Raw genomic sequence first — 17,707 nt, forward strand, 5'->3', positions numbered from 1 at the left:
CACTGAACGGATTAATTCTTTTGAGAAATTTTGAGACTGCAATCCTGAGAATGAAAATTGTAGCACATTGAGCTGAGGGCAATGGCAACATGGTCAACTCCACTTACACATTTCTGTTGTTGTTGCTTGGTTCTTATCCAAGCTGTTGCAGATGCAGCATTAAAGTTATTGAAGGCACACAGTGTCACAAAGTGCACAGGAAAACAGAATGAGAAAGGTGGACAGACATACAGATAGTAAGATTTTGTACCATACAGTCTACAGATATGACTTAATCATTACCATCTGATGATGAACTGACATTTGATCACAAATATTCAATGTTTGCAAATCATACAAATGACAACAATGCACTAATAAAATGACACAAATGGTAAGAAAGGAAGCAACCACACTGTCTTGTCCCTGTGTATCTTGAAATGATCAGTTTGAAAGCAACAACACCAATAATACAAAACAACACAAAGTTTTACGAAGTCAACATTTCAACAACAGCATCAAAATATCCTTCACAGGTCCCATGAGGGAACAAAGATGCCCTTAAATACAGATAACACTTAATCTCCATGCTCAAGAAGACTGGATGGAAACAACTTACAGGCAAAGATAGGTGACTCAATCAGCTGCACCAGTTTGTCAATCTCCTTAAGGAAGTCCACTGTGACTTCCAGGTCAGCACTAAAAGAAGGTCAAAGAAAGTAATGACTGCTGTATAAATATATCTATTCAGTTATATATATATATATATATATATATATATATATATATATATATATATATATATATATATGGAGAGACACACCTGACTCTGATGTTGCAGGAATGGCAATGAACCATACAAACAGAACATGAGAGTGGAGGAAAAGAAGTGCAGAGAAACAACAAAGGAACAATGACTTTACAAAGATGAAAAAAAAAGAAGAAAAAAAAAAAAAGAAACCACTGAATGTGGATACAAACCCTTCAAATACAACTGAAAGCCATTTAAATATAATTATTTCTGTGAGCTCATCAAACATCTTGGCAATTGCCATGAACTATCCCCCATGACAAAGTGATCAGGAAACAAAAATCACAATTTAGTGTGAGAAAAAACACAGAGAAGGTGTGATTATTTATATCCCTAAAGGAGAAAGGAGAAAGAACTTGTAAATGGTCACAAGATAATTTACTGTCCTTAAAAGGAGATGCTTGGTGTGGTGGCACATAGTTAAATTCTATATAGTACAAATATAGACATGCATAAGCCATTCAGCTGATCTGCATACGCTCAGAAGCACACAATCTCACCTGCATCAAATATCCATGTGTCCATTTCACACTCGTTATAAAAAATTACTAAAAACATGTAAAACAACCTTCAAATATAAACAAGTAGGTTACAACAATAAATAAGCCCCAAAATCAAGGAGAGTTTATAACATGTGTAGTTCGTCCGTCGGGATCGATGAGGACCATCTAGTCATCCTGGGGGTGGGTGGGTTGGGCTCTGTGGGTGCGCAGATGATTTGTCAGGCCAATCTGCGCCCAGAAGGTTCTGACGCAGTGTGGACGGGATGGTGGCAGCTGTCGGGGACTTGCTGGCACTGCTTTTCCTGGCCTGTCTGCTTTGCTCTGCTGCAGCGATTCTGTTGGCCTCACAGGATTTGGCGCCTTTGTGGACAGCTGAATGCCACTTTGGTCTGTCCATTGCATTCAGCTCCCACGTGTCGTGGCTGATGTTGAAGGCCTTCAGAGAAGCTTTCAGAGTGTCTTTGAAGCACTTCTTTTGGCCTCCATGGAGCGCTTGCCATGTTGGAGTTCGCCGTACAGCAGTTTCTTGGGGAGCCGGTGGTCTGGCATGCGAACTACATGGCCTGCCCAGCGCAGCTGGGCCTGCATCAACATGGTGTAGATGCTGGGCATGTTTGCATGAGTGAGGACCTCTGTGTCAGGGATCTTCTCTTGCCACTTTATGCCGAGAAGTTTTCTGAGGCTGGTGGTCTGGAAGTAGTTCAGCTTTTTGGTGTGGCGTTTGTAGACCGTCCATGATTCAGATCCACAGAGCAGTGTGGTGAGAACTATGGCCTTGACGCTTTGAGCTTCGTCTCCACGGTGATGCCTCTCCTGTTCCAAATGTTCTTATGGAGTCTGCCGAAGGCAGCGCTGGCTTTGGTGAGTCTGGCATTCACCTCATCGTCGATGACAATTATGCGAGAGAGTGTACTGCCCAGGTATGTGAACTTGTCCACCATGTTCAGTCGTTGCCCGTTTATGAAGATGTTTGGTTCAACGTAAGGCTTTCCTGGAGCTGGCTGGTGCATCACCTCAGTCTTCTTTGTGCTGATTGTGAGGCCAAAGTTGTCACAGGCAGCAGAGAACTTGTTGATGCTGTGTTGCACGTCAGCTTCGGAGGCAGCGTTGAGAGCGCAGTCATCAGCAAACAGGAAGTCGCTGACTGTGTCTGTCCTCACCTTGGTTTTTGCTTGAAGCCTCCTGAGGTTGAGGAGTTAGCCATCTGTGCGGTACCTGATGCCAATGCCTACGTCAGCGTCTCTGAAGGCATCTGTCAGCATGGCTGAAAAATGAGACTGAACAGGGTGGGGGCAAGAACACACCCTTGCTTGACTCCATTGGAGACAGGGAATGGTTCTGAAGTCTCTCCATTGTCTTGGACTCAGGCCAGCATCCCATCGTGTAGTTGCCGTATGATAGTGATGAACTTTCTGGGACATCCGTACTTCACCATGATTCTCCAAAGGCCAGTATCGAAGGCCTTGGTCAGATTGACATAGGTGAAGTAAAGGTCGGCGTTCTGTTCCTGACACTTCTCCTGGAGCTGCCCTGGCAGCAAACACCATGTCAATAGTCCCACGTTCTTTCCAGAAGCCACACTGGCTCTCTGGTAGGAGACCTTGCTCAAGGTGCACTATGAGACGGTTGAGTAGCACTCTGGCCAGAGTCTTGCCTGCGATGGACAGCAGGGATATTCCACGATGGTTGCCTGGCAATTTCCTTTGCGCTTGTACAGGTGTATGATGGAAGTGTCTTTGAAGTCCTGTGGAACTGCCTCATGCTGCCAGATGAACTGGAACAGCTGATGAAGCTTCTCAGTCAGCGCCATACCACCTTCTTTGTAGACCTCAGCTGGGATGGAGTCTGAGCCCGGGGCTTTGCCACTGGATAGCAGACGGATAGCTTTCTGGGTCTTCTCCAAAGTTGGAATGGCATCCAACAACTCACTAACTGGCACCTGGGGCAGTCGGTCGATGGCTTCATCATTGATGGTTGAAGGGGGGTTCAGTACCTTGTCAAAGTGTTCAGCCCATCTCTCAAGGATCCCGTCCTTGTCAGTGATTAGGGTAGAACCATCTGCACTGAGGAGTGGAGCAGATCTGGAGGTGGTGGGACCGTAGACTTCTTTCAGGCCGTTATAGAAGTTCTTCATGTCGTTCCTGTCTGCAAAACCCTGGATCTCATCAGCTTTGTTGCTCAACCAGGAATCCTGCATCTGCCGCAGCTTCAGCTGGATGGTGCTGCGTGCACTCTTCAGTATGTCTTTCTTTGACTCTGACTTGGGATCTTCAATGTGGGCTCTGTAGGCTTGGCATTTGTCTTCCAGCAGCTGCTTGATCTCAGTGCAGTTCTCATCAAACCAGTCTTTGTGCTTCCTGGCAGAAGGCCCCAGGCACTCCATGGCAGTGTTGTACACTGTCTCAAGCAGTGCGCCCCATGCTGCCTCCACATTCTGGTTGTCCAGCACGGTGGGCTCAAGGCGTTCCTCCAGGGTGTCAGCAAAGCTCTGCTTGATGTTGCCTAGCTCTAGCTAGTTGACATTCAGGAGTTTGGGTGCTTTCATGCCCTGAGGCCGTCTCTTGGGCTGGATGCGGAGGTTGAGTTTGGAGACGGTAAGGCGGTGGTCTGTCCAGTACTCGGCGCTGCACATGGCCCTCGTGACTCGTATGTCCTGCCTGTCCCTCTTCCTGACAATGACAAAGTAGATGAGATGCCAATGCCCAGAGCAAGGATGCATCCATGACGTCCTGTTATGGGTAGGGAGGCAGAAGACAGTGTTTGTGATAAGGTCATGCTCGGCACATGTCTGGAGAAGTAGTAGACCGTTGCTGTTACAGTTACCAACCCCATGCTTCCCAATCACGCCTTCCCAGAAGGTTCTGTCACAACCAACTTTCGCGTTAAATTCACCAAGAATGATGAGCTTGTCTGCGTTGGGAACAGTGGTGATGACAGCGTTCAGGTCCTCGTAGAACTTGTCCTTGATCTCATCCGGGTTGGTCATGGTGGGCGCAAAGGCACTGACAATGGTGGTAAACTTCTTCCCATTGCAAAAGGGGTGTTTCATCGTCATCAGGCGATCGTTCACTCCTTTCAGGGGACCAGCCAGCTTGCCAACGAGGGTTGTCTTCACTGCAAAGCCAACTCCAGCCTCACGTCTCTCTTCAGGTCTGCGACCACTCCAAAAGAAGGTGTAGCCTGTGCCTCGCTCAGAGTTTGCCTTCTTCTGCCAGTCTGGCCTCACTTAAGGCAGCGATGTTGATGTTGTACCTGGCTAGTTCACTTGCAATGAGTGCTGTGTGTCTCTGTGGTCTGTCTGAGTCGCCTCTGTCCAGAAGCGTACACACATTCCATGTGGCAATGGTCAATGGGGTGCTCCTTGTTTTCTTCTTTCTTTCCTTTGTGTGTCGACCGCTTGAGTAGGGCCCCCGTCAGCCGCGGTATGCTGACTAGGGTGGTGTGGAGCAGGCAGTGTTTAGGGCACCTTTTCTCGCCCCTTCCTCATGCCCCAAAGTCAAGGAGAGTTTATAACATAGATGAATAATCAAATACATAAATAATGGCAACAACAATAACAATATCAATAATAGTAGTAATAATAATAATAATGATGATGATAATAACAATAATAATGATAACCACAACAGTAATAATAATAACAACAATGATACTACCACTGCCACTACTACTACCACCACAATCACCACCACTACAACTACAATAATAATAATAATAATAATAATAATAATAAATGAATGAATAAATGAAGACTCCTTGTCCTATACTAAAAACTAGGCACACCCTGGGATTAAAATACAACACTCAATACCTAAAAACTAACAACAGTAATAACAGTAATAAATGTCACATACAGAATATGATCATCTTGTATTGCAAACAGATTTAAAAGAATATTACCCAAGCTGATAAATAAGGAACAAACAGAATTTATGTCAAAAGACAAATGAGGGACAACATAGACTTATGTATGATATGATCCACCACTTGAGTCAAAACAACTACCAGGTTTGCTGTAATGTTCAGCTTTTGATAAGGCTTTTGACTCGACTGAGTAGAAATTCATGTTCCAAGTCTTAAGAACTTATGGCTTTTGTAAAAGTATGAGTAGATGGGAAGAAACATTTTACAAAAAAATATCTAATCCACTGTAATTGTTAATGATTAGTGTACAAAACAGTTTAATGTAGAAACAGGATGTAGGCAGGGACATCCTATATCACCTTACCCATTTCTTCTGTGTGTAGAGATATTTGCAATTATAAGAGAAGTTACAGTGATACAATGAATTTGTATTGCTATAACAGATCACAGAATTTCTCAATTTACTGAAGACATGCAATTAATAGATACAGGGGATAATGCATCTTTTAAAAAATCTACCCAATTAATTGACAAAGTTGGCAAAGCCTCTGGGCTCTTTCTTAATACAGAAATGACAAGTGCAGTCTGGCTTGAAAGTAAGTAAAAAAATTAAAAAAATTAAAAAATAAATAAAAAAAAGATGCAAAGGATAAATACATGCTCGAATAAAACTTATCCCAGAATATATATATATATATATATATATATATATATAAAGTATCTGGATCACGAATAATTTAACACAATGTGAATTGAAAATTTTCTCAGAAAAAAAACATCTCAAGTTTAAGCATCATTTAAGATTTGGTCAAAGAGAAGTATTACATTGCCATTCTAAAATCCCTAATCCAGTCTGTGTCAAAAAACAAATGCAACAAGCAGGAAAATAGCAACCAAGAACGAAAAAGATGTAGGGCTTGGAATTTCAAAATTGAAAATGTATGTTACAGCTCTAAACTTTTATGTCAAAAAAGAAAAAACAACAACAACAACAACAAAACTTGAAAGAAAATACAATTCACAAATGGAAAAACATTTGCATCAATAGATATGCTTTTTTAAGTGACTTCATAGCTTCATGGTACAGATATTCTGAAATTTAAAAAACATGAGAACCAGTTTGGGTATATACATTTATGGCTTACAAGTAATTCTGTGTTAAAGTACAACCCCAAAACTAGCCAAACCTGTCTCATTCAACAAGAAAATTTCCATTGATGGCCAAAAAAACCTATAAAATGCACAGAATTGATTAAAAATAGTGTTCATTGCATTGCATGTTTCCTGACAGACAAATTGGGAATATCTGAAGCATACAGAGTTTAACACAAAATATGGTATGAAAATTGATTTCATCACTTATACAGGTTATGTAACGGCTATCGAAAGTTGTATAAAGAATTTCAGCTTACAGTTTACAAAAAGAAGATAATAAGACACTGAAAGCAACTATCACTTTTAGATCTCTGTGTTCAGTGCATGAAGGAGTGAAACATTACTACAATACACTAGTTTCAAATGACCTCAGTCTAAACCACTGTTTAAGATGAAGTCTAAGGATTACATCAAGAACTGCTTGGAAAGACGTCTTTTTGAAAATGCACAAGATAAAAGATATCAAGTTATATTGGCTTCAGGTAAATAGCTGAAAGACCCCTGGCATCCCCACTGTGTGTGTGTGTGTGTGTGTGTGTGTGTGAATAATTAATGTAATACATAGTCTTTGAACATGTTTCATTTTTGTGGGTGTCAAATCACTATTTTTCTTCCTTTTGTAAGAAATTGCATGTGTGCTTATGTGTTTAATGTTATTGTAAAGCACTTTGAGCTCCCTCTTAGAAAGGAAAGTGCCCAACAAATATCCATCATTGTTATTATTAAAATGAACACTTTCTTTGGAGATGTGAATGTGTAAAGCATTACTGGTCCATCTTACAAAAAGAAGTAGATGAAAAGTGTATACCTTGTCCTTCAACTTGAAAGTAAATTAAAATGTTATAATATTTAATAAAGATTCAGAAGTTCAAACAAATGCAACACTTAATTTCATCATAATGTTTGGCAAGTCTTACATCTTTAGATGTAAAATAAATTAAATAAAGCCACACATTTCTGCTTTTCAAAAGTAGTTGAAATACAAACATAAAATAGAACAGGAGTTGAAATACAGACATGAGATAAAATATAGTGCAAAAATCAATTACACCTATTCAAAATTTCACCCAGAGTGGTTATTTTATATTGCCTTTTCGAAACATCCAGATTATTCTTTTCTTTCACTTAATTATGATGGTGTTATTAGCACTTATGTCAGTTCTTGGTACATTCTTAGTCAGGATCTGATTTGCTTTTTTCTTTCTTATAGCATGTGAGTCTTTGGTTATAGTTAAAAAAAACAAACACTATGGGATGTTATCTTGTAAATATTCCTATTCTGACTGCTCTTGCATTTCATTTGATGCTCTCTGTCTGTCTTCGTCTGTCAGTCGGTCTGTTCCTTTGGCTGTATTTAATCCTTTTCTTCATAATATCCCCCTCCACCCTCCACCTCCACCCCCTCTTTTTTAATGAATATTTTTGTTACTGCCTTTTTCTTCTTTGTCTTCTTCCAATTTTTCAAAACAACAACAACAACAAAAATGCTGTCATCACCTTTATATGGCTGTGAAACATGGACAGTCAACAGGAGGTACTTACAACAGCTGGAAAGATTCCATCAACAGGACCTACACACCATCCTTGGGATAGAGTGGCATGACAAAGTCACAAACACAGAAGTTCTTGACAAGAAGTCTGAAATCACTGGTCAACTGGTCAGGACATGTTATAAGGATGGACAACCACTGCATTCCAAAGCAGCTGTGCATTTTTTAAGTTTGAAGAACTAGCGCAGTGACAAAGAAACAGGTTTCCTATGTGAACAATATAAAGACAAGCTGAAAGACAGTCAACAGTGGTACGACATCTCTCCTGCTGAACCCCTCAACACAGTGCATAACAGAGTATGCTGACGTGCTCTCACAAGAAAGCACCAAAGACACTTGAAGAGGAACAGTGCAGAAAGGCTCAGGCAGCTAGAGAACATCACCACAGAGCAGTGTCTGACCCTGCAACATCAGCAGACTTCCAGTGCCCTGTGTGCTTATGACTCTGTGAATCCAGACTTGGCCTGCAGAGCCACTCCCGTGTGCATAGATAGCTGCACAGTCATGTCTTCCATGAGATTGAGGCACCACCATTATTATTTCTGAACATTTACTTAACACCAAACTGAGTAATCCCCAAAGGGAAGAAGAAAGTAAGAAAGGAAAAAAGCTGCATTGGGGATGTAGATGAGGGCATGGGTGTAAGGCAAAAACAGAATACTCCCAGAAAGTCAGTGAAGGGGTTAAAAGATGCCATATGTCCAATTCTTTCCCACACAAACATACAAAAATTATTCACACACACACACATAGTGGCACATACACAAACACACACACACCCAAGTAGGTATGCATACAAAAAATGATGTTAGCCTTCTAGTAGTTTAAGTACATTGAGCAACAGGGAGGATAGTGGAGGAAATGAAACAGGTGAATGACAAAAATGGAAATGAATATGGAAAATTGATAGAGGAGAAGTTTTTAACCTTTTCAGTGCCGGGTATTATTTTTGGCTTGTATTTCCTGTTTGCCAGGTGGTTTTGGGTTGCGGAGGGTAATAATTAACAAACAAAAAAATCTAGCACGCAAACTATTGCAAGACTTTTCTGAAAGGAAAATGAACAGATTATCAAATTCTGATAGAAGTTCATTTAACACAATGATTGTACACATACATGTCCTTCAACTGCAACTCCTGCCTTTGCCAAGCCCACTTACTTCATGCTCACTTTCAGACTATATCAGAGTGACCCATTTGGCCCACAGTGGAGGGGGAGAGAGGGGGGGTGAGCACTGTTCATCATTCACATGCAGATGATAGTTGTTTGATCAATGGGAGCATGAGCATGCCTTTCTAAAACCATGCTCAAAATGTACTAATTCACAACTGGCATGAAACTGGTCACCCCCTTCATCACTCTCTCCCTCCCTCCCTGCCCTGAATAAGCAGAAAGTTTGTCTTTGATGTAAACTCTAGGTCAACAACAGACTCCAACTCCACCTTATCTCCTTTGTTGGCTATATTTAGGCCTTCACCTACTCCCACCCTCCCTCCTCTCTGCAAATTGTCATTCTAACTTTCCGTCACATCAAGCAAACCATCTGACAAGATTTTGCCACACCTAGCACTCAATTCACTGTCGTCAATGACTTTGTAAAGCTTGTAAAGCTTTTGCAACATCTTGGCTGGCAAAATCTTAACTTTTTTTTGCTGTTTGAAACCATCAGGTTAAGGTTAAGGTTATGGTTTGTCATCCACCATTTTGAAAGTATTGTGAAGGGGCTATTGACAATAACACCCAGAAATTATCATACAGAGCATGAATGGCTGTTGCTGTTCATGGATAATAAGAGTATACATATCAAGTTTTTTGACTGGTGGCTATCGAGACACATTAACATTAAATAAAATTGTGAAAAATCTTGAAATGATGCTGATGTATATGTATGTTAAGTGGTGAATAGCAAAGTATTTTTGCGGACATATATATAAGTCATGAGGCACTGAAGAGGTTAAAAAACATGCTTTGTTTTTCGTACTGAAATTAACCAAATAGTGAAGCATTTGTGCAGACACATGTATATGCCATGGAGCACTGAAGAGATTAAAAAACATGCTTTGTTCTTCATGCAGAAATAAACAAAATAAGAACAATTGGAAAGAAGCAATAATCATATTATCATAGTAAGAAAAAAAAGAAAGCTTTCACATTGTCATAAATATCATCAGCAATATAATCTTCAATGAAGCCAACATGTGTAAATATAAAATCAATGAAATGTAGATGGAATAAATAAACATATGAATGAATGTGCATGGAATAAATAAATGAATAAATAAAAGTGAAATCCCCTTAACCCCTAGGCTGCCTATATGACGAGATAACTCATCATGGCAAGCATGTATGCTTCGCTGCCACAATGATAACTCGTCATCGAAATATTCTGACTTTTCCCTGCTTTGCATTCACTTCGCTGACAAATATAGTGGTAGCTTTAGCCTGGGGAATCTTTCTAGATTCTATTCATAGCTAGAAACCCCATCTACGTCATGAAGCAGTCCTTTATTTGAACGTTTTGGTTGGGTCACTGTCCCAGTGTTTGCCTGACTTCTCTCCTTGCTCGCTCAACAAAATGTCGGACTGACGCCATGCTCAAGACATGCGATCATGACAAACTAAATCAACCAAGATTTCTTTCTTTAGCTGATGCTCAGAAAGAACTGAAGCATAAATTCGAAGGGGAAGACAGTGATGAACATGTATAGGACGATTTGATAGAAAACGAAGGGAGCAATCAAGAGAGTGGCCAAGATGCGACTATCAGTGAGTGATGCCGGCTGCACAGAAGTCAGCAGACGACAGAACATGACCGAATTATCAGCAGCAAACAATGTGAGCGATATTCTTGGCACTCAGCCAACGCGGTCTGATGAGAACTGGATCAAGTGACCATGTGAGAGGGGTGAAGAGGAGGGGGGTGGAGACTAGGGGGCGTGGCCTCACATCCATATTATCACTTGGAGAAGTCACAATGCATTGTGTATCTCTTAAAAAAAAAGAAAAAAAGAAAATATATATATTGTGGTTGTTCTAGTATGATTATGTGTTTTCAGATATCCATTTGTCCAGAAAATATGATGTTTTTGTGCAAATTACCTGACTAATGTTTGTAATGAACAAGTTGAAAATGTGACAAAAAACAAAACACTGATTTCAAAACAACAGCATGTCACTAAAAATATATAAAATGGGAAAACAGCATGTGTTTTGTATTCTTTATTCATTTACCTTCCAGAAAATATATACTTTTATGGGTCTTTCTCCAATAACAAAGAGCACAGAATTTTTGGAAAATGTATACCCGTTTTTTGTGAAAAAACCCTGGCAAATAGATTTCATTTAAAATTTATTTCCCTGGCAGCGAAAGGGTTAAAAATACAGATAGAAGCATCTATGCAAACAAACAACACTGTATAAATACACAATCACACATGAACACTCTACTCTTCACCTGCACATCATCAAAATACTTCTCAATTCAAAGAACCCTGGAATAAGGTAAGGATACAAAGACTGCAGTAACAAACAGGCATGAGTGTAGTTTTGCGTCAGGTAACATAAAGACATGGTGGCCACAGGACTGTGGCACCAACATCGGTACAGACAGCAGAACAGGGAGCAGCTCTCCTGAACACACAAGGCATACACATTCACTGACTATTTCAATATAATCATGCAATTCTTATTTTATTATTTACCAATAAAAATAAATCTGATGCAATAAGTCTACATGAAATGGTCCATTTAATATCAAATTACTTTACAATAAATTCAAATCTATAGTTCTTCTGTGCAGTGCTCTGATGACTCTTCAAGGACTTAAGGGAGAAGAAGAAAAGAGTTCTGTAACAACTATCCCAATTCTCATAAATTCATCCTTTAACTACCACGGATAATAATAATGATATTTGTATTTGTATTTCTTTTTATCACAACAGATTTCTCTGTGTGAAATTCGGACTGCTCTCCCCAGGGAGAGCATGTCGCTATACTACAGCGCCACCCATTTTTTTATGTATTTTTTCCTGCGTGCAGTTTTATTTGTTTTTCCTATCGAAGTGGATTTTCCAACAGAATTTTGCCAGGAACAACCCTTTTGTTGCCGTGGGTTCTTTTACATGCGCTAAGCATGCTGCACACAGGACCTCAGTTTATTGTTTCATCCAAATGACTAGTGTCCAGACACCCACTCAAAGTCTAGTGGAGGGGGAGAAAATATTGGCGGCTGAGCCGCAATTCGAACCAGTGCACTCAGATTCTCTTGCTTCCTAGGCAGATGCGTTACCTCTAGGCCATCACTCCACATATGTGACGCAGCATGCAAAAACCTGGCTAAAGTCACAACCAGCTATTCTTAGTTATGCACAAAAATATGTCATTAGGGTCAAAATAATGAAAATCAAGATTTTTACAAAATTTGCATCTTTGAAGTCTTAGCATAAAACTGCCTGAAAATGTGGTATTTTTAATGTTTTCAGGTGCATGCAGTGTTGGTACTGCTGCACACATTCATCACTTAAATTGCAATGTTCAGTGCATTTGACTCCAGGCTTTTCTGAAATTATGTCAGCTGATGATGTGGCAATATATTCATGACTGGAGATAGTAAATGTTATTTTGATCAGGGATCTAAAGCCAAAGTTAAAAAGATTCATCAGCATTACAGTAAATATTTTTGTTTAAACACATATGCACCCTTTTGTCTCTCTTTTGAACATTCACTGTCCCCATTGACTGCTCTTTCGTGGCATGATGTCACTCCTCCACTCACCATTCTTGACTTGGTTTAAGTACAGAGAGAAAATATGAATTTTCCTGTGCTTTTTTCATAAAGAAATTCATAGTTTATTTAAATCTGAATATTTTGACACCACATATATGTTCAAGACAATTTTTGTTCTAAAGTTACAAACTGGTAATTGTATGTTTTTCCATGAACTAATTTCTCCATTTGTTCTTTTTGGGCACAACTTTGAAAAAAATATAGAAAAAAAACTATGACAGATCAATTCTGGTTTTGGTTTGTTAATATAAGGAGTTTGTATTATACTTTCAGTTGGTCAAATGTACTTACCATGTTAAACTGATGCAAAGCAGGTCTATCTGTTTGTGCTCCTCTCAGCCAAAAATTTTCATGGCAACTCCGTGATAAGATGTCTCGCCATTGTCTATGCTGACTGCTAGCCAATAAAACCTTATCCCTGGCACGAGATAAATAATCATTCCAATGGCCGGCAAAGAAATGCCCCATGCGAAGCATTGCAAGAACTGTGGGGAGGGCATTTGAGTTTGACATGGTATGTATACTTAACCAAACTGGGAGTATAATACAAACTCCTCATTTTGATGTCATATACTGTACCATGTCAAACTGATCCAGAATTCAAAACAAATGGAGGAGGGCATTGCCTTCTGGTTCATATGTGGAGCCCTTGTAACAGTGACAGCTGAGTTAGCCGTGACAAAGGAAACCCCTAAGAACCATCTGCCATGAGCATACATACTTCCCTGAGGTGGATATTGATGCAGGGAATTTCCGGATGGCAGAGGGCCACCTCCAAATCCTGACAAAGAGGCACAATGTCAAATTTAATCAAATCAAATCAAACTATGGTGCTTAGAACCTTGCCAACCACTAAGGCTATCGCCATGTTAGTACCTACTTCAAGTGAAGGGTAAAAAAATACAATAAAAACTTGTCACCGCTTTAAGCTTTCCATTCAAAGTTTAAAAACCTTCCATAATTTAAAACCTTCAAATCTGATTAAAAATGTTCACTTCTTTCAAGAAGTCCATCAGCATCCACGAAGGGACATCATGAAACAAAGTCTTCAGAGAATCCGCCATGTAATGTCTGTGTCTAACGTCATGCAAATCCTAACAGTCAAGGAGCATGTGTTTCATGGTGAGAGGCTCATCACAGGGAATATATCAAGGGGCCTTCTCCCCCTTCAACAAGTAAGAATGAGTAAAAAAAAAAAAAAAAAAAAAAAACGTGCCCCATGTCATGCGACTGAGTCTTGGTGGAGAAAAATTCTGGGGACAAAATATGCTGGGCAGAGACCCAGGGGGCTGGTCCCATACTAAGCCCTGAGTGTCTCAGTGGTGGAAGCACCCTGTCATCTCCCAAGGGGCAGTGGAAACTCTTGGCTTCCTTGAGTTGATAAGGGTCCAGGTGGTGCAAGGACCCACAAGGGAGGTGCTGGTGAAAGTAGATGTTTTCATGACAGAGAAATACTCCGTTCCTCCACATGCTGGGCTGAATTCAGGGTAGGGAGAGAGCCTAGCCCTCTGCTGAGCCCAGTGTGACCCTACAGCAAATCCCCATAAAGGAATCAACCCATGGCCACCAGCCAGAGGGTGTTGGGAGAACATCTTCAGCCACCCTTGAGAGTAAGGGAGCCAAGGTCCTCACCTAGCACCTCATGAGAAGAGGTAGGGACGCATGTGTGCTGGGAGGCAGTAATATCTACTAATCTCCCGACAGAACCTAGTTGATGAAGGGGAAACGGCAAGCTTCCCCCACCTGGGTAGGCTGACGCAGGTGCTATATCCCGAATGGGATGCGCTGGCGACCATAAAGGTTAACCTGACCGACACCAGCTCTGCCTCTCCAGCTGATGCGGTGTGCATCCCCAGTTGAGCACCAAATGTGTAGGGTATGGGGTGCTAGATTGAGTCCGGGAGGATAGGACCTGGGGCCATCCCTGGCCCTCCTGGCAGCCCAGAGTGCACCGGTGGCACACCCCTGTACAAGCAGAAAGGGGGAATCTACCTGTGAGTGCCAACCATCCTGTGAGCCCATCCCCAGGGCTCACTGGCACATGGACTTTTAGGAAGGGAAAAAAAAAAAGAAAAAACTTGTCCAGGTTGGAGGGAAGTCCAGTAACCTGTCCCAACCTGGGTGTCCCTGAACCACCTGTGCATGCCTCCCCCAGAATAGGAGACCAGCTGGATAGCGGCGTCACCTGACAAGCAGGTGAGGGTCACACACCCAGTATCCCCTCCCATAGAGATACTGGGGTGACCTGACCTTGGGAGAGCATGGGAGAGTGGCCCCCCCAAGACCATAGCTGTCCGCCCGCACTGAGGGAGGTGGGGGAAGGGAGTCAACATGTGACCGATGGAGAGAGAGAGCAGTGCCACCACTGAGCCTCTCCTTGAGCAGAGAAAGAGGGCTTAACCACACCCCATTGTGACAGCATGCCTGGCCCATTAGATTATCAGTGATATATATATATATATATATGTATTACACACACACACACACACACACACACACACAACCTTTTTTTATTCTTTAGGCCATCTACACTGGCACAGTAGGGGCACATCCCTCAACAAAACCGTCCTCCACTTGAAATATCATGGGGTCTGGCCCAAACTCAAATCCCCCATAATCCCCTTCCTGACTGTGTTAGGAGTTCAAATTATCCCACCTCAATGCATCTACATTGGCCCAATCGCAAACAGGAGAACCCATGGGGCCCGGGACCTGAGATAGTCTCCAAAAAGAGCACTATCCCAACCTCAAGGGTTCGGCAATCGCGGGAATAGTTAGTGATGCTCCACAATGGGTACAAGTTATTTCCAAGTATTGCAGCGAGTCTGTAAAAAGAAGAAAGGAACACAGAAATGTCAAAATATTGAATGAAGCATCACAGACACAAACGATGATATATGAATCCCAAGACGAAAAAATTCTCGTAAAGCCACAACAAACAACAAACATGCATGAAAATAATATATCTTTTTTTTCTTTTCTTTCTTTCTTTTTTTTTTGATCTTTTTTCTTTCTTTTTCTCATGTTTATTTTTTCTTTCTTTCTTTTTTCTTGTTTTTTTAATAGGTTAAAAAGAAAAACAATTTCATCTCTCTCTCTCTCTCTCTCTCTCTCTCTCTCTCTCACCCGTGTACAATTCCCTGTTATGTTACCTTAACCATGGACAATTGCTTTGCGGCTGTTATTGTTTTTTTTGTGTGTTTTTTTTCTTTTTGTTTTTTGGTTTGTTGTTTGTTTATTTTCTATCAGTGCTCACAAATGAATAGCGGTCTTGCTCCAGTGTAGATTGTTTTGTGTGCCACTCTTTCTCTTTCTCTGTCTGTGTGAATGAGTGCTCCAGTCTGTGCGCACGTGCGTATGCCAATGTGATCGTGGATGTGTGTGAGTGTGTATGTGTGTGTGTGCACGTGCTTGTGTGGATATCAAAGTAGTATGGCATGTTTGTGTATAATCTTAGTAAAATGAATAAAGAAAAGGTTAAATCATTTCTCTCATTCATAGTTCTCTGTAAAAAATTGCCCTCACATCAATCGGTGTTCTGTACTTGAAAATAGCTATACACATTTTAGCAAGAAAGACTAAGTTGTTATAATACTTAAATACAACATGTGCTAGTTGTTTTGTATCCACGATTCCTAACAGGGCTTCTGTTACTGAAACGTTTACAGAAATTCCAAATTTGTCGGATATCTGGTCTTCTACACTTCTCCAAATAGTGGATATTTTATCGCAGAGAAAGAAAAAATGTTCCGCAGAGAAAGAAAAAATGTTCCAAGAAAAATGTTCCGCAGAGAAAGAAAAAATGTTCCACATAATCTGTAACATAACAGTATTTACAGTTTGAGCTGCTTGATAAGCTCTATTTTATTCAGAAGAATGTTTGTTGGATAGATATTATGCAATATCTTCCACTGAAGTACTCGCAATCTAGTTTCTGAGGTGCATTTACCTGCTAATGCCCAGTGATTATTGTTGATTGTTACATCAAACTTATGTTGCCAAAATCTGACTGCAATTGGCTCAGGCTTACAGGCAGAGACTAGTAACGCTCTGATGTGTCTGGGTTTTGTTATTGCATTGTTGATGTTTTTGTTTATTGTTGATGTTTTTGTTTTTAACAACAGTGGCTCCTTGGTTTCTTCTTGTTAACTCTCTCCATACGAACGGCAGAAGAGACGACATTAACAGCGTTTCATCCCAATTACCATCATCAAAATATTGCAAGCGGAATGCTCTTATACTGAAGAGGTGAATGTTGACAAAGAATACCACAGTTCTGACGACGGAAGCTAAAGTTTGGGTCATTCAGACACCCACTGGACATCCGTGGGGTCTGTGTAGAGGAGAAGAGAGGGCTGGCCGTACTGAGTGAGTGAAACTGTTCTGTATTGCCATTCAAACAGCACTGTATTCAAACAGTCTAGCTGCTTTCTGTCCTGATAAGCATGTCTTTAACAAAGCTAAACCCTGAACTAATCCATTCCCTGAAGAAAAGAGTTTGCCTTCTGTATGTAACAGCGGAATTATTGCAGAGAAATTGATTTTTAAGATCAGATGTTGCGTTACTTTCAGTGCATATTTTTATTGTCAGGAAAATAATATTTCTAATGCATAAAAGGTTGACAAAAACCAAGCAAACTGATAATGTCACGTATCTGAAAAATGCCGGCCATTGAGAATGATTACTTACCTCCTGCCAGAAATGGTGATTCATTGGTTAGCAGACGGCAGTCTAATGGCGAGACGTCTTATCACTGAGTTGCTGTGAAAATGTTTGGCGGAGAGAAGCAAACAGATAGGCCTGGTTTTCATCGGTTTGACATGGTACAGTGTATGACACCAAACTGTGATTTTTAAACTTTCTGACAGTACACAAATGTCAAAAATGATCATTTCCAATTTTTGCAAGGTTTTTGAGTGCTGCATCACATTTTATTTCCATTGCCCCTTTCATCAAAATACATTAATGCTCAAAATAAAACAAAAAAACGTTTTACATAAAAATTATAATCACAAGTAAAATTTTCTTTTCCTTGCATACAACTTAGTCACCTCAACCA

At 40.6% G+C, this 17,707-nt stretch overlaps 1 protein-coding gene across 1 annotated transcript in view; it reads right to left on the reverse strand.

Moving 5' to 3' along the window:
- Positions 1–17,707, reverse strand: part of LOC143286056 (protein VAC14 homolog) — a 193,488-nt gene that overhangs the window by 13,874 nt on the left and 161,907 nt on the right. Inside the window, exons 13-14 of the mRNA XM_076593599.1 lie at positions 11,373–11,491; positions 599–678 (exon numbers count right to left, since the gene is read on the reverse strand). Coding sequence (XP_076449714.1) covers positions 599–678; positions 11,373–11,491 — 199 coding nt within the window. The remainder of the gene's footprint in view (positions 1–598; positions 679–11,372; positions 11,492–17,707) is intronic.

The sequence above is a fragment of the Babylonia areolata genome, chromosome 9 (assembly GCF_041734735.1).
Source record: "Babylonia areolata isolate BAREFJ2019XMU chromosome 9, ASM4173473v1, whole genome shotgun sequence".
NCBI lineage: Eukaryota > Metazoa > Mollusca > Gastropoda > Neogastropoda > Buccinidae > Babylonia > Babylonia areolata.